This window comes from Vipera ursinii (assembly GCF_947247035.1).
Source record: "Vipera ursinii genome assembly, chromosome: 3".
Classification (NCBI taxonomy): domain Eukaryota; kingdom Metazoa; phylum Chordata; class Lepidosauria; order Squamata; family Viperidae; genus Vipera; species Vipera ursinii.
Genome location: NC_139516.1, coordinates 177,988,855 through 178,010,245, shown reverse-complemented (window position 1 = coordinate 178,010,245; position 21,391 = coordinate 177,988,855). Strand labels below are relative to the sequence as shown.

Here is a 21,391-nt window from a genome sequence, read left to right as displayed (position 1 = left end):
AACCATGCTAAATCCCTGCCAGTTGCCAACCGTCCAAATTTTGATCATGTGACTGTGGATGCTGCAATGGTTGTATGAGGACCAGTTGTTACTTTTTTCAGTGTCATTCTAACTTAGAACGCTAGCTAAATGAATGGATGAAAGACTAATTGTACAGTAGTACAGTACTGTACAATGCCAGTTTGGACTACTGATTCTAGTCCTGCATCAGACTACAAAGCTGGAGAACATGAGTTCTAGACCCGCCTTCACAGATTACCTATATTCAGATTCATTGTTTAAAGACCGAATTATTCCTTTGATTACAGTAATAAAACTAATCACAATTTATCATTCACAGGGTGCAACTCAATCTGTCTGTTATTTCTAGAACCATGAAAGCCAGCTGGATGACTTTGGGCCAATCACTCTCTCTCAGCCCAACTCACCTCACAGGGGTGTTGTTGTTGTGGGGAAAATAGAAGCAGGAAGTTGCGTTTGTCATCTTGAGTTACGGTATTTATAAAAATAGTAAAGGTGGGATAAGGTAAAGGTAAAGGTTCCCCCGCACATGCGTGCTAGTCGTTTCCGACTCTAGGGGCCGGTGCTCATCTCCGTTTCAAAGCCGAAGAGCCAGCGTTTGTCCAAGGACATCTCTGTGGTCATGTGGCCAGCATGACTAGATGCCAAAGGCGCATGGAACGCTGTTACCTTCCCACCGGAGTGGTCCCTATTTTTCTACTTGCATTTTTATGTGCTTTCGAACTGCTAGGTTGGCAAAAGCTGGGACGAGTAACAGGCGCTCACTCTGTTATGCGGCACTCGGGATTCGACCCGCCAAACTGCCGACCTTCTGATCGACAAGCTCAGCGCCCTAACCCACTGAGCCACCGCGTCCCTATAAAGGTGGGATACAGATAAATAAATAATAAAATATACAATATGTCTCTCAGCTACAAGGTATGTTGTATATAACCCCCCCGATATTATCAAAATGTGCACATCAGATTCAAACAAATAAAATCTTAAAAATAAATACAAAAACTTATTTATATGCAAGTGAAAATACAAATGTTCTGGATGATGACAGAACTACTTTAATGGAGAATTTATATTCATAGTTATCAGAATTACAAAAGTTTGCAATTGATTAGAATATATCCTAATTGGCACTAATGGTCATAAACAATTTAATGCACTAAGCATCATTCCTTGTTTTTAGAAGCCTTATGCTAAATGCACTTGTGTTTGCAGAGTTCAATGCCTTGATTTAAACCTGTTTTCACAATCCCTTTTCTCTGATCATACTTGTTACAACAAAATTGAGTTGGGATTGTAAACATTTGGAAGGAATTAGATTGCCTACTGTTGGCTCAAATGATAAACCACATTATTGTACATTTATATCCACATACTCTTCTATGTGAATTTCTACTTACTGTTATAGAGGGGGAAAAACCTTCAAAAATGCTTAATTCAAGTTGAAATTACTGATGCAGAAACAGTTTAAAGATAAAATGAGAACTAAATGAGATCTACTTACCAGGATCAAAATTATCTCCAAATATTCTCTTAGCTGGAATTTTCAAATTCATTGTAGGAAATTGTTTCTTTAGCTGAAATACATAAGTCATGTGATATAATTTAACCTCAGAGATTACTTCAATTCTCAATCATGATGTACCAACAACATAGCAGAAGAAATTGGTTCAGAGGAATTTCCCAAACTACTTTGAGCACAACTTCCCTACTTACTGTATTATACAGCTTGTCAAACTCAGCATATCGCCTGAAGACAAACCATTCATTAGAGCCAACTGAAACCAAGACTTTGTAGACCTGTTGATACAAAAAAAAATTAATAAAAAGTTTTGTAAAAATGTATGGGATTATGTATATGTATCCCATTTGCTTAATTACCATTTAATATTTCATCAAAAGGTTTAATGCACAGCTATAATAGATTGCATTCTCCAGTATGGGTTTGCTGAATATATCCATTTTTTCTTCTAAATCGATTTGTAGACATGCTTGATGAAAGAAACTGAGGTATGTGCAGGAACTCATCAATTTATTTAAAAAAATTTAATAAAATTTAAGAGAAACAGTTCCTATAAATTAATTTATACAGGCATGATGTTTAATTTATGTGTTGGCCTATGGCTGTAATAATAAAGACTTTGACTTTGGCTGTATAGAGGTATGGAATTAAGTAATCAGTTTTTCCCCCAAAACATCTGCATTAAGAAAGATTAGTAACAATCTAGGTTAAACAAACATTAATAAAATGTGGAATTCTTGGTGCTTTCTGTTTGATTATTCAGAGATGTTTCATTACTTGACAAGGTAATATCAGCAGTACTCATGAGTGCAGGATTTGTTCACTGTTTATATATAGCAGCTTGCTCTATCAGTGCTTATTTTATTTTATGTTTATCCCACCTTTATTATTTTTATAAACAACTTAAAAGTAGCAATAATATTCCTTCCTCCTGTTTTCCCACAACAACAACCCTGTGAGGTGGGCTGAGCTGAGAGAGTGTGACTGGCCCAAAGTCACCCAATTGGCTTTCATGCCTAAGGGAGACTAAAAGTCACAATCTTCTAGTTTCTTGCCTGGTGCCTTTACCACCAGATCAACTGGCACAACTGGCAGGCAAATCAGCCATCAACAGGCACATAAAGGTAAAATGACATTTACACACCATTCAAAAGACACACAAATATTAAAAAGGAAACAAAAAGACCAGCTATCAATTCCCAGATAAACAGGGATTAACACCTGAATTAACATTAGACAAACAAGCAGTAAACAAAGAGAAAACTATAACTCCACCAACATTAGCTGGGCAAGCTACTATATATAAACAGAGAACAAACCCCATACTCACTAACATTGTTACCTATCTGAATAATAAAACAAATTGCAAGCCAATAAGCAGGCTTGAAGAGCACCAAAGACTCCACAGATCACAGCTTCAAATATTCTCTTCTATTGGAGTTAATAAACTGGAAGACATTAGAATGCTTTCTTTAATAACCACAGTACAGTTCCATCTTTAAAGACAGAAGGAACCATAGTCCTTTTCTTATGTGGGCTTTTACTACTTTCTCATGCCCAGAATCTTCTCCTTTTCTCTTATTGTTTTTTGTTTTGGGTTTTTTTTGCAAAAGTTTCATTTAAGTAAAATTTGAATGGTGCTAATTTTAATAATAGGCCTATAAGATCTTAAAGGATATTTAAGGTTTGGTCTGAATCTAATTCTATCTATAGAACTGTGCTTGGGTTTATAGCTAACTGCATTACTGACATCATGCTCTTTAAGAGCTGGGCCCAATATCTAATCACCTTCATGCATGCTAATAGTCTCTCCTGTTGCTGTACAGGTTTTTGTGGGGCTTTTTTTCCAGGGAGTATTAATTAATGTAATATTCCTTTGCTATAAGTGTTTGCACTGTTTATGATGGGACTTTTTTTTTAATCCCATTTATATCCCGCCCTTCTCCGAAGACTCAGGGCGGCTTACAATCTAAAGCACAAATCAATGTGCTTAGCAATAGCCTTCATTCTATGTATATGCCTGCTTATTAGGGCTTTCGCCCCCCCGCATTACTACAAAGTCAGCTTATTGCCCCCAACAATCTGACTTGAATTTTGCTCCAGGTTCTGAAGAAAATAATTTAGCCTACTTTATTGATACAATCATTTATTCATTTCCTTCCAATTGTAAAGATTTGCAGGGGAGAAAAAAGGACAAGTAGCTTAATTATACAAAGATAAATAGTGCAAGGGGGAAAAAACAATCTCTTCCAAGCAAAATCACTACAACTGCTTCTCCCATAGTTACCTTAGAATTATAATACTAAGAGAATTATCTGATTTATCCTAAAACCAGATGTTTTGGCTGTATTAATATTTTTTTTTATTTCAGACAGATAAGGGCTGCAATGCAGTAACAGAAAAAAGCAATATGCTATTACCATCATGCTCCTTCAATGAAGCTATTATACAGTGATAAGTGAGTATTACATCATCTTTATAACCTGAAATATTTGCAAATTCTCTCAAATCATAAAAATAATTTGATCTATAGATGAAATAAAAAAAATGTTAAAATTACACACGGAAAACAAAAACCAGATTCAAACAAGTTATTGAAACCGGGTGGGGAAGGAAGAACAGGAAACAATGAAAGGAACAGAGAAGCATAAAATACCAAAATTAACAAAGAAGGGAAATAGTCTAGTGTAATGTACTTCTATTTAAAGTAGTTTTTAAAAGACTCTGTATTATTTCTTTCCAATTTTTAAAAAAATAGTGCAGTAAATTTGATCTGCAACATAGAATATCAAAATGTTTAAAGTCAATATAAATATGGGACTATATTTTAGGCTGAATTTGTTTATGTACACTATACCATGCAGTATGCATAATCATGAAATCTTTTTATGGCTCTGGGATATTCTAAATATTAACAGATTTGATTGGACCCCAATTTACAGATATGTGAAGGTATAAAGGTGAGTCTGAAGTTCATAAACCTTTCTGTTTGGCATGTCCATATGGAAAATGGAATCAGATCTAAGTTTTAAATAACCTGTTTTTTAAAAAAAAGATTACAATTGTTATTGAAAGTTTTAATTACAATAGTAAAAGCAATACAAACTAACCTCAGAGAGAGGAGAAATAAAAAGAATAAAAAGTGCAAAGGAAGAAAAAAAAGATAAATAGGAAAGAAATATATATATAGAACATTTTTGATCTGTATGATAGGTATAAACTAACTTAATAGCTCTTTACACCCTATAAGGTTGCAAACAAATATACCTAGTCATAATCCCTTATCTATATGCAAATCCATAAATCAACTTTTCAGTCCTAGTTTGATCAAAAAGTCTTTAAAAGGTTAGCACCTCTTATGTTAACATTGGTCAAACAAACCAACTTTATATTCCTTCCTTTTATTTCTGCCAATCTTGATCTTTAATTCATTCAAATGTTGTCATATGATTTGGTCTGTTTTCTGATTCCAAAGGCTTTTTCAAGGCTTTAACAATCCTTATTTGTAAATCCAATAAAAAGTCATTGTGGATAGTCCTTAACTTACAACCATTTGTTTAGTGACCAACAGCAACAGTGAAAAAGTGACTTACAACCAGTTATTTCTTATGGCACATGCCACTGTCACAGCATCCTCATGGACAAGGAATCAAAATTCAGATTCTTGGCAACCACCATGTATTTACAATGGTTGCATATCCTGGGATCATATGACTGCCATTTGCAATTTTCTCAGCCATCTCCCAACAAGCAAGGTCAATGGGAGAAACTGTATTCACTTTTTTAAAAAAATATTTTATTGATTTTTAACAATTACACTCTTTAGTGCTTAGTAAACAACATGTTGTCTGGGTTCACATGTTTAACATTATCTTCTTCAATATAAATCTGTTCAATACTGCACAATCCAGTGTTTTTTTCCTGATCCTCCTTTCTTCCCAAATAGTTTTCATTTTCCTAACACTATGCAATTACAATTCTTGCTACTATTAATACATAATTGAATATAAACATCCTCATATTTTCTAGTGTTATACAAATAACAATATCAGTTTATAACCTCTTTTCTAACCAATTTATATTTCAAATGTGTTTGCAATTAAAATCTCCTTATTAAATCAATATCCTGTTTTTCATGTTCTTATTTAAGTTTAATTTCCCATCAATATTCAGAATATCTTTGTCAGTTATGGTTTTCTCAAGATTAGTTACATTTATATAGCTAAGAATTTCATTTATACAAGCCATCCTCATATTTTAATATTTCCTATATCAAAAAAGGTGCTATTCTAATTATAATCATATCTTTATTATTATAAAAGTCTAATTATATCTAAGGGTTAGCCATTCTTTTAATCGTATTCAAACAAATATTTAATCATATAACGGTAAGTCAAATCTCTGTTTTTTAAGTCTAGCTTTCTTTCTTTTCCAAATAGCTTTCCAAGCCAAGGCAATTAAATCGCCAATGACTTTTTCCTCTATTTTTGTGAAAGTTGCTTGGAATGAGGAAGACAATTTATGTAAGGTATTTTTGATGGGAAATTCCACCCATTTATATTCCTTAAGCAACCCCCACTTTCCTTCTCCCTCAGCTTCTCTTTTCATTTTTTGTCTCCCAATTTCTGGCATTTCCCCTAACAGCTCTATAGTCCATTTTTAAAAATCTTCTTTCTTGTCCTCAAATGGCTAAAGTGTCTTTTCCATTTTCATTATTATAGCTGGGTCGTGCAAGCTTTTATGTCTGTGGCAGTTTGCATTTCCCTTCTTTTATATCTTCCGTCTTTGGATCAATTTCCTCTGATTCATCTTCTGTTTTCTAGGTTGTTTGTTCATACGTTGTAGTTGTTGTCTGGGAACTTTCTAGTTGTAGATTTAAATCAGCAATTTGTTCATTTATGTTAACTAAATTGCTTTTAAACTCATCATAGTTTCTTTTTGTATCTTCTTCATGTGGAACAAGTGTCTGGTGAATTAATTGTAGCATAGAATATATCTCCTTCTGAAAAGTGTTTGTTTTTTCTTGAGGCATCATTCCTGCAGATCCTTGATAAACCTGGCTGGGGCTTCAAATGGAGGTGTTGGGTATGTTTTCCTACCACTTTTGGCTGGGTATGAGGATTCCATTTTGTTTCCCCCCTCCAGATATTCTGTCAAAACCTTTGGAATCTCTAAATACAAATCTTATCTAATATCACCAATCTTGATGGCAATAGAACAGTTTCATCTAGTTTTTCTGGTCTTTATGTTTAGCTTTTATAATCCAATAGGTTCCAAGATATGGGTCCAGCACTAAAAGCAATGTTTTGTAATAGTCCTTCTGCTCCAGCATCCAAAAGTTATCAGTCAGGCCAAGTTGTAATCCACAATGTTAAGAGACTGGACTGTCATCTGTGAGAAATGGTGTGGGGTCTCCTCCTTGGGTGGGGGATTGGACTAGATGACCTACAAGGTCCCTTCCAACATTCTATTCTATTCTATTCTATTCTATTCTATTCTATTCTATTCTATTCTATTCTATTCTACCTGTATCCACATAATTCTCTTGGCTTATCATTTGCATTTCTACCTTGCTTTTCAAAAGTTTAACCAACTTTTTTTATATATCCAGTAGAAAGTCTTTATCCTGGTCATTGTCTTGGCTTGTCATTTGTATTTCCACTTTAGCTTCCTTTTCTATATTATAAACCACACATTTTTATTATCCAGCATTTCTTGTCCTAATATTTCTGCATTAGGTCAAATTTGTTCACATATTAATACGTTTTGGACATAGTCTATTTATAGAAGTAGATTTTATATTGAGAACTGAATGTAAAGATAAAACCAGAAACTTTTCTTTTAAGCCTAATGGACAAAGAACTTGGGGGGGAAAAGAAACACTAATGTTATATACGCTGATAGCAGCAAGAATGCTCTACATGCTCTATAAAAATGGAAAGGTACTTTAATTCCACAATGGGTGACTGGCTGCAAAAATGGATGGAGTTAGTTGAGATGGCTAAATTGAATGCTTTGATTAAAGAAAAGAATACAACTAATTTTGTTTCGATTTGGAAACCACTTCTAGACTTGGTGCATGAGATAGGAAAAAAATGAAACTTGATTTTGGGTTTCACTAATTAGATAGGTTTATTGTTATAGAAATGATTAGTATGTATTCCTATGTAAACGTAAAAAGTTGAGTTGTATGTTATTATCTTATTCTACTGCACTTTAAAAATGTTGGAGGTCAATGCTTTCCTTTTTTCTTTCTCCTTTTACCCTATGCTTTTTCCTCTTTCCTTTTTCTTCTCTTACTTTCCCATTATTTTTACTTTTTTCTTTGTATTTTATATTTTGACAAAGTAATAAAAATTTGAAATGTCATACTTTAATTATTTCTAAAACATCGCTACAATCATGATGGGATGGAGCTGTACAGTTGTGGTGCTCACAAGATATCTACGGTAATTGTTGGAGAGCGCCTTGGAGCCAGGAGGTGGGGTTTTCCTGCTAGTGAGAATGCAGCTGATCCCCAAGATATATGGAGCTCCAGCACTGCAGACTAAAACCAAACTTCGTGCAATACGTGCTGCACCACGGTTGACTCAGAAGTGAATGGTCTCATCTGCCTAATGGAGAATAGCATAGGCTTATAGGAATATATATAGCTGATTTGGAATTGAAGCGAAAGCCCTCTGTAGCAGGAACCTGAGACAGATGGTTAAATTAGGCCTGTCTGCTCTCATTTGGGTAGCAATGAAATCTCTCCAAACTGAGCAAGTAAGAGAATATGAAATTGACTGTACAAAGAAGCACTTTCTGTTTCTATACTCACAGTAAATCTTTTTCTCTTCACTCTGTGTTCATCAGAGCTAGGGATGCTAACACTTGGACAGCTTTCCTTCAGATCCATTTTACATTGCTTTCGAGCAAAAATTCAAGACCACCACACCAGGATGTAGAAAGTATCATCAGCACTGACATAAAACACATAGTCGTTCTTGTGTAAACTTAAATTCCATCATGAAAACCTTAAATAAAACGAAATGTTAGAAAGGATCAACAAGAACTGAGGTGGTTCATAAAAGCACAAAAGATCTGACTTTCCCCTTTAAAAGTTCACTCCCAGCCCACCTTTCTATAAAGTGAATATGGAACAAGAGTATTCATTTTTTAAAGAGACTTGGATATTATGCATGCAGATACAAGAAACATGTTTTAATATCTAAATATACATTCTATAGCAGACTTTTAGAACTCTGAAATATTTATGTCACCACATATATGTAAACTGCAATATGAAATAATTATATATTTTATATGCTCTACTAGTTCCTGACAAACCTCACAAACCTAGTGAAAGTATAACCTATGGTCATATATTTTCATACCATTGCAGGTAAAGAACAGAATAATGAAGGTAGATTTTTATGGTTGAAGTTTTAAGGTCAAGCAATAAATAAATATAATCTCACTAACATAATTCCAAAATGATAAATTTAGAATTATGTTTATGTTATTTCTTGTCTTATCATTTCTTTCCCACATAGCCCAATATCTTAAAATTGGAGATGGGTTACTAAGACTATTTGCATATTTTCCACTGCATATAAGACAAGATATGACAAGTATCACCTTGCAGTGACATCACTGCATAAACTCCTCCTTTGTATAACTATGCTGGAACACTCTTAGAGTGGGCTTTGTATAATGATGTCACTGTGCATGCTCATGTGCTGTGAAAACACATTTTGTTTTTTACTCTGCTGGCAAAAAATATGCCAACCAAATAAGCTGGGTTGTTTACTACCATTGATAAAAGGAGACTGGCCGCAACCTGCTACTGTCAGCTTATTTTTTTGCTGTATTCTTAAAAATAGTAATTTCAAAATAATAGTTGAATTTGTATATAACACTATACCATGAACATGGTTTATAAACCACCATGGCTGGGCTTGGTCAACATAACAGCCCCAAACAAGCCACAATATAGTTTACTATAACATGTGAACCAGAACATTCTTTTTACAGTTAATTTCTGCCTAATATAAAATATAGTATGTGGTCTTAAAGCAACCTGGGATTTTCCTTTGAAAAGCTAGATACTAATTCTCTTCTTATTAATAATCAATAATCTCAAATGCATAGGCTCCTAGATCAAAAGAATACATGGTAAATTTCAAAAGACTGGTACAGTTTTAAGCTGCTAATTTAAAATATGTAGCTTGTTGATAGTATACTAATGAACATATATGTAAAGATTTTCTGTCTTAAGGAAGAAAACTGTTCTTAGACTGTTTAAAATGCCAGTGTTAAAAATCTTCTGTTGTGGAGACACTCATGTTTGTGTTGGCCACGTCAAACCATTTCAAAATCCAGTTAGGATATTTTAACATCCAGTTCATCAATTATATATCTCAATGATCCATTTTACTTTCACCTATTTTTTTTGGAAAATTTAACTTTATAAAACAATTATTTTAATAAAACAGTTTAAAGAATGCAATTAAAATTACATCACACAGGTGGAACAGCATCACATATATCAATTTACAAGTGCTCTAAATTTCTGTACACATATACCGGTGTGTAACCTCTTTACAAAAAAATGAAATGACAAATGAAATAGCTATAGCAATTAACCCTGTAACCCAGACAAAGCGTTGGATTTCCATCACATTTCAGGCTCGTCTAATCTATAAAATCTACTGTTTTATTCAGGTAAACTTTTAGAATAAACAAGATAGTCTATGAAAAGTTATTATTTGTAAAGAACTACTGAAATTTTCACCCATATTCCCAGACTGTTTTGATTTATTTAGAACAGAGGTAGAAAATAGCTCTCAGTCATTAAGGAAACTTCCACACATCCTACATCAAACCTTGAAAAACAAGTTGAAGGGAATCCATGATTTTAAGTTTCAGTTTGAAATGCTGAGAATTACTGTACCCGAATTGCTCCATTTCTACAAACAACAAAATGCTCTCATCCTCATTCTAACGGAAAAAGAAATGGAAAAGGCAGAGCAAAAGGAAAAACAAAACCCAACACTGTAGTCTGGCGTTTTCAGGGCAGTTCATCCAGTACTGAAGGGTAAACCTGACAAAACACTTGTCAATTTTTGTCTTGAATTAGTGAGAGAGAACTGCAAAACCAAAAACTTACCACTTTCCTTGATTTCAAGCTAAGGAATTGGGAAGAGGAGGTACACAAACTGCCCTTCAATGAAGAAACTGCACCACAGCATATCAAAAACAGACAATATAATTCTGGTATTGCAAAGTCAAAACTGTACCATAGGTTAGTTGGATATATACTGCTCAAAAAAAATAAAGCGAACACAAGGTAAGACACCCTACTATTAAATACAGTACATTATGTTTTTTAAGTGTTCCCTTTATTTTTTTGAGCAGTATATATTGGCTCAATACTTCAATACTGCTTATGTTGTAGTATAGAGGGGTCTACAATTAATTTCAAACTAAGGCAGCATCCCTATATGGAAGATTAAACAGTTTTCTATAGATAATTCAAGAAAGAAGGAAATCCAGGAGTAATTTTAAACACAAGTGTACACAGATCTTGCAGCATATTGGTTTCAGTAGCTTCTAACGCAGGGGTCAGCAACCTGAAACAGTGAAAGAGCCACTCGGAACCGGTTCCCTCACAAAAGGAAAAACTGGGAGCCGCAAAAAATGTGTGTGCATGCGCATACATGCGCGCATGCGCAGAACAGGGTTTGACTGAAGAGTGGAGCCAAGGCAAAATATGCACCTACCCTGCGTATTTGAATTGATTGGTTGCACTTATTTAGTCCCACTTTTTTTGGGGGGGACTGCACATGGCAGAGGACTGGGAGCCGCAGGAGACGACTGAAAGAGCCGCATGCGGCTCCGGAGCCGCGGGTTGCAGACCTGTGTTCTAACGGGTGTATATTTTAATTTGTTGTTTCTAGCCATTGGGTGATTTCAAACATTGTTTCATTCTACTGCCACATTTTTTAATCCTTATCACAGTATAAGGAACTAGATATTCATTTTTTAGTGTAAAGATAGTAGGCTTATTCCTTCTTCATGAAGAAATAAAACAAGATTACATTTTACAGATCAGGTGGCTGAATTGCCAAATAGAATGTACTTTCTTTGCATCCAAAACTATTTTGGTCATTATTTTATGTAATAAAGAAGAATTTTCTTACAGTCAGACTGCAGTCCTGTAAGAGACCCACAGACTTATAAAGATTCTTCATAGGATATCCAGAATAAAACCACAAATTTACAAGAACATTTATATAGTGATAATTTATCACTAATAAATTTTAAAAATATTTGCAATTTAAAAACAGGTTTTGCACTTTATACAGAAACATTTCAATGTTATCATTATATTAATCAGAAAAGGTAGGATATAAATATGAAAACTGAATCAGCTGACAACTAAAATGTATATTAGGTGATACAAACTATTACCATGGTAGTTTTTTTTAAAGAAACATGTTGGCAGATTAGCAGAATCAAATAATTCTGGTCTTTATAAAACAGATACATAGGCCATTTAAATACTTACATAATTTATCATTTAAATAGTTGACATACTGGGGGAGGGACAATCACTTCCCTTTCGTCCTGTCTCCAACCTTCGCTTTCTTGCGAAGGTTGTTGAGAGTGTGGTGGCACATCAGCTCCCTCTGGTCCTGGATGAAGCGGATTATCTAGACCCGTACCAATCGGGTTTCAGGCCCGGGCACAGCACGGAGACGGCATTGGTCGCGCTGGTGAATGATCTCTGGAGGGCTCGGGACAGGGGATATTCCTCTGTTCTAGTCCTATTAGACCTCTCGGCGGCTTTCGATACCATCGACCATGGTATCTTGCTGCGGCGTCTCAGGGGACTGGGAGTGGGAGGCACAGTCTTACAGTGGTTCTCCTCCTATCTCCAGGGACGTTCGCAGTCGGTGTTGGCAGGAGGGCAGAGGTCGACCGCGAGGTCTCTCATTTGTGGAGTTCCTCAGGGGTCGGTCCTCTCGCCTCTCCTGTTCAACATCTACATGAAACCGCTGGGTGAGATCATTCGTGGTTTTGGAGTTGGGTATCATCAGTACGCTGATGATACCCAACTTTTCCTTTCGACCCCAAACCACCCCAGTGATGCCCTCAACGTGATGTCCCGTTGCCTGGAGGCGGTTCGGGTCTGGATGGGGAGGAACAGACTTCAACTCAACCCCGACAAGACTGAGTGGCTTTGCATACCTTCATCCCGGGTTTATTCGGACATTCCACCTCTGGCTATGGGGGGGTGAACTATTACCCCCCGTAGATAGGGCTCGCAACTTGGGAGTCCTCCTAGATTCACGGCTCACCTTGGAAGACCATATAGGAGCTGTGACTAGGGGGGCTTTCGCCCAGGTTCGTCTGGTGCGCCAGTTGCGGCCCTATCTTAGCCGGGATGATTTATGCACGGTCATTCATGCGCTCGTGGCCTCTCGTCTGGACTACTGCAACGCTCTCTACATGGGGCTGCCCTTGAGGACCACCCGGAAGCTCCAACTGGTACAGAATGCAGCCGCGAGAGTTGTGTTGGGAGTCTCCCGATACTCCCACGTTACACCTCTGCTCCGTGAGCTGCATTGGTTGCCAGTTGTCTTCCGGGTGAGATTCAAGGTACTGGTAATGGTGTTTAAAGCCCTCCATGGCATGGGGCCGGAGTACCTTGGGGAACATCTGCTGCCGGCATCAAGCTCCCTGCGCCCTGTGCGTTCCCACAGAGAGGACCTCCTCAGGGTGCCACCGATCAGAGAATGTCGATTGGTGGCCCCCAGGGGGAGATCCTTCTCTGTGGGCGCTCCGGAGCTGTGGAATCAGCTACCGGTAGAGCTCCGGATGGCGCCCGATCTTCGCTCCTTTCGTCGTGATCTCAAGACGTTTTTGTTTGTACAAGCCGGCCTAGCCTGATGGGGATTGGTGGGGTTTTTTATTTTTTGGTTTCTTAATTTTATCTTGGGGTTTTAGAATTGTATACCAATTGTTTTAACTCGGGCAATCATTTAATCTCTTTTTAATGTTTGTATTTAGTACTTTACTCTGCCCTGTGAACCGCCCTGAGTCCTCAGGGAGAAGGGCGGTATAGAAATATTATTAAATTAAATTAAATATTAAATTATCCCACCCAGCTGCTCAACTACAGCCAAGCACAGCTGGGCAGGGGATATCCAAGTAATTTTAAAGTTCATTTTAAAATTACTGCTTGTCAATGTCAGAAGTAAAACTTGGCTACTGAATTACAATTTATGCAACCTGGCTTGTGACTGTGTCCGTGAATCAGTTAGATCTGCTCAGAGGATTTCAGATATGCCGAGTAGCTTAGATTTTGGAGATTCTGTTTAAACATGTTGGAATAAATAAATAAATAATCTCATTTATAAAAAGATTTAAAGGGCCTCTGTTTTATCATGGGAGTAGGCTTATCTTTGACAAACGCAGGCTGCAATTAAAATTCAAGCATCAAATGATAAAATGTAAGTATCAAATAATAGGCCAAGACATTTGATGATTCTGTCAGATTAAAAATAAACAGTTCAGGGAAAGAAAATCGTATGGAGAAATTCATTTCTTTGTTCATTTCTAGCAAAAAGCTCCCTGAAATTAAGTGCACCTTTAGGAAGTTTATTCTGCACACGGAAGCAATTAAATAAAATACCTAAGAGAAGGTCTAGTTCTTGCAATTTGGATCAATAATTGAAGCCAGGCAGAATAATGTAGCCTGCCAAAAGTGGTTTCAATTGTGTGTAATAAACAATTGCTTTCTCATCTTCACATTAATATAATGGAAATGTTGAGGAGGCGGCAAAATTCTACCTGTTTTTCCCACCTCACTGAACTCTATAGATCTACATCATTTTTTTTTAAACAAATTCCTTCAAGATTTCAGAGCCAGTTGGGGAATAGCCTAAATATAAATGAAACATGAAATATAAATAAACTTAATGATCTCACTGACTAGTTTCCAATGCTCCAACAATTTCTTTTTCAGATTCAAATATATTTTATTGCAAATGTAGTGTTATACTAGCACCATCACCTGCTTTTTGGTTTACAAGGATAATAATATATTTGAAAACAAGATTAGAAAGAGTTGCTCAGCAGAGGTAGCTTTAGCAATGAGCAACTTTCTTCCACTCTTATGAATACAAGCACAGCACTGTTTTCACCCACACATAGAATAATTCTGGGATTCATAGTCACGCTAGCCTAAACCTTGGACTGAAGACTGGCTTTGTTTTCAAACATAGCGGTATTTGGCAATAAATGGAAGGCATGGGCATGAAATATCCTAGTCATCTAACATTACAACATCCCCCAATTGATTGAAAATAAGGATATTTCTTTCTCAACACAAGGTCACCTACAATTGAAATGCAATACAAAATTTGATTCAAGTGGTTTGTTTGTTTTTTGCTGTTTCTGGCAAGAAATGAAGAAGTGTTATGCATGCATGTGTGCCTTCAAACATATGTACAGTATATGTCTGCAGTGTAAGTGTATGGGAAAGAGAATAGCTGACATTTGCAGACGAGAATTCAGTTTATAAATGTGATATATTGTTTATAGGCAATTAGCTTGAAATAATCACTTTTCCTTGCTCCTGATTTTCCTAATGGCAGGTGAACTTTCTGCAAAAGTTACTAATTTGGCAAGATGGAGAAAAAGGGCTTTGGACCAGATTTTTCTCTATCTATACATTCTTTTCCTTGGGAATACTTGTTAAATTTAGGGTTATCTTCCTTTTGGGGAAGGAAACCACCATAACCACCACATGGAATTTTAAACTAAGATTGCTGTAGTGAATATTTCAGTCTTGATAGGTCTCAGATTAGCACTATTAGTTTAATTATTGACACTCAGTTTTTTGTCATTCATTCCTGTTGATTCCTTTGAGATCTGCTTCAGCTCTAGAGATACAAAGCAGCCACATTCCTGTAAAACCACCTTCAGACACCAAGCGCTACAAATTAGTATCTCTGTGGGACTTCGTTTTATATTGACTTCCTGGTGTGAGTCAGCAGCCTAATCCATTCAGTGAATTCTAATGATCTGAATAAAACTCCTACCTTATAAATGAATTTGGGTTTCAAAACCAGCAGCACCAGGTGCACACATTAAGGTGACTTTACATTAACCTACTGAATGTTATTTTGTATTTTTCAACTGCATGAAGAATTCTGAGAACAAGACAAAAACTTGCCTCCAGAGTTGTTCTCAGAGTTTCTGACATGTTTAGGACATTGCCTCCAAAATAATTATCTGAACAAAAGAAATAAAATTATGAAAACAGAAAATCTGCCTGCCATGGATTATATAATAATTTGACCAATTAAAAAGCAACAACTTCATCCCACATATGTCCTCCAGATTTGTGTACCAGGTCAGGAGGGAATTCTGACAATCAATTCCAATATATCTGGAGCATATCATACTCAAAAAAATTGTTTTCAGGGGAGCCATGGTCACAGAGATCTTCCTTAATGCAGCAAAAGCTACCAGATGCCATTTTAACTGGATGTATTGATATATGGTTTTGGTACTTTATTAACCTCTATAACATTACAACAAATGTGAGACAAATTCTTTAGTTGTATGGTACAGTCTTTAAAAGATTTCTTTGGTTCGCTCTCCATATACTAAAACCATTCTGTTTCCATGTAATAATACTAAGTCACCATTTCCTTTTATAATGCAAGAATGCTTAGTAGTACTTTTTAAGGGTCTTTTGTCTAACTCCTGTCACTTCTTTGTTTTCAATGCTGTTTCACTTCCCAGAAATGTCACAACCACACTTTAAAAACAGCAAAATGTTGCAATTATCTCTGGCCATATCATAAATTGAGCAAGACTGTAGAAAATCTGAATTCCTATTGTATTTATCCCAATCCTATATATATGGTCTCTTTTACAGCTCAAACCTGAATCATACATAAGCTTCACCATATTTAGTAGAAGATATTTCCAGGTCAGCATTCAGAATACTTATAATCCAATTAATGATTGGATCTAATGTCAAAATAACTTTACTCGTAAATAGAGAAATTGTGGACAGTCTTAGGTTAGTAATTACTTCACAGGTATTTTTAAGAGAGAATGAACCCACAGGCAACAAAACTACAAAACATTTAATACTTTAAAAATTCAGTACTAATAGCAATAATATCCACTTTAATTGCAAATACCCATATCCATTCCTTGGTAACTTATTTCATTACACCTTGGAAAACTAAAATCGTAGTGACTGTTTTATGATAAAGTTGAATCCCAGCTCAAATAACCATTAACCATGAAAAATTTTACTATCAGAACACAATTGATCACAGAGAGATATCAGCTTAGAACTTATTTAGGTCCGAGGAGTCACATAATATTATATAACAGAATAGTAACTTCAATGTAACATGAGAGACTAAGATTTCTCAGCTTATTTCATATTCTACTTCTATTTTATATGCGCTGAAAGTTTCCCAGTCATCCTTTATAAACAAAGGACTAATCTTAGGTTTTGACTTTCTGAAATTTTTGGTCCTAAGAAACTCAAACTGTGTCACTAGTTTTACTAATCATTAAAAACTCACATGCAAACATGCCCCTTTCATTTTATTTTTTTATAACAAAACATATTTTGTACTTCCCAGAAAATCAGTAGTCAGTTACATGTTGTCCTTTGGAAGGTAATAAGAGGTAAAGACTTTGTTTACTCCTAGGGGAACTAAAAGATTGCCTCATCCACCAAGAACAGAGCAGAAATAATTCACTATACAATAACCTCTTGAGGTAATTTCATTCTCCTACAGCCCACTCCTGTGCACAGTGAGCTGCATCCTAGATTACTCGGATTTAGCCACTGCTGGCTCTGTAGGTTTGAGCATTAATGTAATGCATATCGTACATATGATTGAACTGACAGAAGTCATATAAATTATTTGTGCAAAATTCCAGAATCATGAATTAAGTCACATTTAAGTACTTGGGTAGTAAAGGAAAGAACATGGCAAATTTGTTGGAGGACACTGTAAAAATACATCTTTAGAACAATACCATATTTATATAATTACATGCTCATGTTAGCCATTTTACCTTTTATTGATGTTTAAATTTAAATTTAAAAGTATATTTTAAAAATTAAATTTTAAAATCAACTAAAGACAACTGAAAAGTATTAGCATGTGATTGTATGAACGTGCTGTTTGTTCTAAAGGTGCATTTTTGCATGGTATTGTTTTAGACATCTATTTTAAATAGTTTGGTATAGTGGTTAAGGCAACATGCTAGAAACTGGGAGACTGTGAGTTCTAGTCCTGCATTAGGCACAAAGTCAGCTGGGTGACTTTGGGCCAGTCATTCTTTCTCAACCCGAAGAAACAGACAATGGAAAACCACTTCTATAATCTTCCCAAGAAAACTGCAAGATTGCAGATTTCTCTTGGACAGTCTTAGAGCTACACTATACAGATGGTCCAATGTCATACCTCTTATTCAATGACTGTTTGAACTTAAAGGCCCTGAATTAAGTGGTAATGGGGAAGCCAGGTTCACTTAATAACCATGTTACTAACTTAATAACTGCAGAGGTTCACTTAACAACTGTGGCAAGAAAGATCATAAAATGGGGCAAAACTCACTTAACAACTGTCTTGCTTAACAACAAAATTTGGGCTTAATTGTGATCATAAGTCAAGGTACCCATAATGTTGCATTTTACTACCATGTCATTTAGCAGCGGCAATTCTAGTCACAATTGCCATCGTGACCTGTACCTAAATACATTGTTTATTGCTACTTCACTAACACAGCAACCTCCTTTTTTTCACTTGCCTTTTTTAATTTGATGAAAAGTTGTAAAGAATATGAAGGCTTGTTCATTACTCATTAGTTTTGGTTTTTTAACTACATACCATTATCTTTATTTATTAGTTACAGTGCATTTCCGATTACAGTTAACCTTTCTAGACAATGAAATTCTGGAGAAATTGTAGATTGGCTAATTTCCCTTAGTGAAACTCATCTGTCCTTCTCCCTAGCAATTTCTAGACACAGTTTTTCTCTTCCGATTCCCTGCAGTGGTCTAACCCATTTAACATTTTCCTGAGGTATCCTTATTTTACAGGAGTTCAAAATGCAACAGGGTGATAGCACCTTGGCTGCTTTACACCCTCTCTCCACAGTAGCAATTGTTTAGATTTTTGGGGTACAAGATAAAGAAATTAAAAATGGATCAGGATGGGGCATTGATTGGATACCAATTTTTGTAGAATTTAATTGGTCAGCTATGGATTTCTCAGCATTTAAAATCTGGCAGCAATTGTATTGACTAAGAGTTAATTTCATACTGTTTTTGAAGGACTGGAGAGTGATAAAATTAGCATTAAACTATTCTTAATAGCTGTAGATTATATTTTGCTGGTACCTCTCTATCAGCTGCCACATCTTCAACATTAATTCAAAAAGAGCTCAGCAGAAATGTAAACATTTTGCTTCTGAATACTTTATAACCTCAATATGACAAATACAGTTAGTAGGAAACATGAAATACTTTATTATGATCTCTCTAAAAAAACAAAATTACTGACAACTAATTTAAGACATGCATAAAACAGTACTCTGACAGAGAGACTCCTATGGATTCCCAATTACAAGTCTCTGTCTGTACCTGCTATTTTAGTAAAGGTAAAGGTTCCTCCGCACATGCGTGCTAGTCGTTTCCGACTCTAGGGGCCGGTGCTCATCTCCGTTTCAAAGCCGAAGAGCCAGCGCTTGTCCGAGGACATCTCCGTGGTCATGTGGCTGGCATGACTAGACGCCAAAGGCACACGGAACGCTGTTACCTTCCCACCGGAGTGGTCCCTATTTTTCTACTTGCATTTTTATGTGCTTTCGAACTGCTAGGTTGGCAGAAGCTGGGACGAGTAACTAGCACTCACTCTGTTACACGGCACTTGGGATTCTACCCGCCAAACTGCCGACCTTCTGATCGACAAGCTCAGCGTCCTAACCCACTGAGCCACCACATGCCTTTTACTTGCTACTTTACTACCTACATAATTATCACTGGAAATATTTAGAAAAGCTATTGGTAAAAAAATAAAATGAAGTCACGAGTAGCTTCTACACTATTTATTTTAAGGTGTCTAAAATATTACAGTGCCATATTCTGTAAACAGCTGCTTCAAAATTCAAAATGTCCATAAATTCTAAACACACAAGAAATTCAAAACTAAAGTTTAGTAATATAATCTTGTATTTATGCTTCAGAGAAAAGTTGGTTTCTTTTAGAATTCTGTTTCTTGATCCCATACATTAATTTGTTTCTAGCAACTGTCAAAAAGAACCTGAACAAAAAAGTTAGATCTCATTTGAACACAATTTATATCTGGCAATTAATCACAAAGCATAAATGTGGAAATATATTTACAAAATAATTTTCAATACATCTTTCTGTATTGCACATGCAGAATGTACTGTATATTTTTTTCTTACCTAAACCAAATTCCTTTATGCTAGCTAGTGCAATAGTGTAATATTGACATAGACAAATATATTTCCTAGGGCTACAAGTATCCCAGTTAAAGCCTGTCAGACTTGTTATGACAGATCTTCTTTTTTTCTTACCTTGACAACTTTTCAAAATCCATTTTGTAGTATCATTTTTTTAAAAATAGTCTTTTATACAGAGCACCAGCTGAAAGAAAAGAAGGGATAAGAAAAACACACTTAGGAGTTGTAGGGTCGAATATATACTTAAATGGGTTTCAAAGGTCAGTAAAGAATCAAATACCTTGCATCACTAACTGCTAAGACTTGTTTAGCAGCGGGGAAAAAAATCACTCAGCATTTACACAGAGTTCTACTTCTTTGCAACCAAGGGAATTATCTTACTGGCGTGCGGGAAATTTTGAACAATGAAAATCCTCAGAGACAGCGAAAATGAAATACTCGATCCTGACCAGGATTCTTTTTACCCGCTTCCTCAAAAGCAAGCAAACCAGGGGCGAGACCTGCAGGTAACTCAGTTGCGACCTAACTTCTCTTTCCTCTTTCCCAGTCCAAAGCATGCTTGCTTACCCACAAGAGACTTGTAGCGTTTTCAAGCTGACATCGCGGTCGCTTCCTTCTTCCGATTTTTTTTTTTTTGCTGCGCGCGACTGGCCGCTTGGGGCTGTTTTTCTACTGACGTGGGAACCCGAGAGCGCGCGGCTCAAATGCAAGCCACCCGATGCGAGTCCGGCCGCTTCTCGGCTTGACGAGAGTTTCCGACCCCGGGCACAGATATTCCTTCCCCACCGCCCCCGCGGTCGTGAGATAGCCGCCGTAACCCCGGGAGTCGTCCCTTACCTAGTTTGTAGGAGAGACGCGCCCAATCGCTCCCTAGCCCCGTGCCTGCGCAGGGTGGAGCCTGCTTTTCTACGCCCTTTGGGGGGTGATTCTAACCAGCCGCCGCTCTCCCGCCCGAAGCTTTCGCTCACCGCGGTTTCTGGACAAAAGGCCAGCCAAATCCTGCCCTACGTACGAACCTCTTTCCCCTTGCACCGGACTGGGAGGTGGTGGCGGCGGCGGCGGCTACGACGGCTCCTTCTCCGGCTGCTGTGAGGACAACAGCCAGAGACGCCATGAGGTTCCTTTCTCCCAGGCACAGTGCAAGAGCCGTGCCAGGGTCACTCGAGGACGCGTTCCAACGTTGGATTCATGTGACTTTGACACGAACTCAGCAGGACCTCTCGCCCCCTGGCGGATACCTGCGACGCCGAAGGGTTTCTGCTTTTGGGCAAAAGCAGAAAGTGCTGCGAAGTAGTTCAGGTTCAGAGCCTTGGAAATTGGTATCTT

General features: G+C 36.7%; 1 protein-coding gene across 4 annotated transcripts in view; it reads right to left on the bottom strand.

Moving 5' to 3' along the window:
* The window catches only part of LOC310639244 (serine/threonine-protein kinase Sgk3), a 37,727-nt gene extending 16,336 nt beyond the window's left edge, over nucleotides 1-21,391 (bottom strand). Inside the window, exons 1-5 of one of the 4 annotated variants that reach the window (XM_083360781.1) lie at nucleotides 20,346-21,391; nucleotides 20,180-20,249; nucleotides 8,361-8,556; nucleotides 1,735-1,818; nucleotides 1,523-1,595 (exon numbers count right to left, since the gene is read on the bottom strand). In XM_083360781.1, the coding sequence (XP_083216907.1) occupies nucleotides 1,523-1,595; nucleotides 1,735-1,818; nucleotides 8,361-8,438 (235 nt within the window). In that variant the 5' untranslated portion in view covers nucleotides 8,439-8,556; nucleotides 20,180-20,249; nucleotides 20,346-21,391. The remainder of the gene's footprint in view (nucleotides 1-1,522; nucleotides 1,596-1,734; nucleotides 1,819-8,360; nucleotides 8,557-20,179; nucleotides 20,250-20,345) is intronic. The other 3 variants (XM_083360782.1, XM_083360784.1, XM_083360783.1) reach the window with 3 other exon arrangements.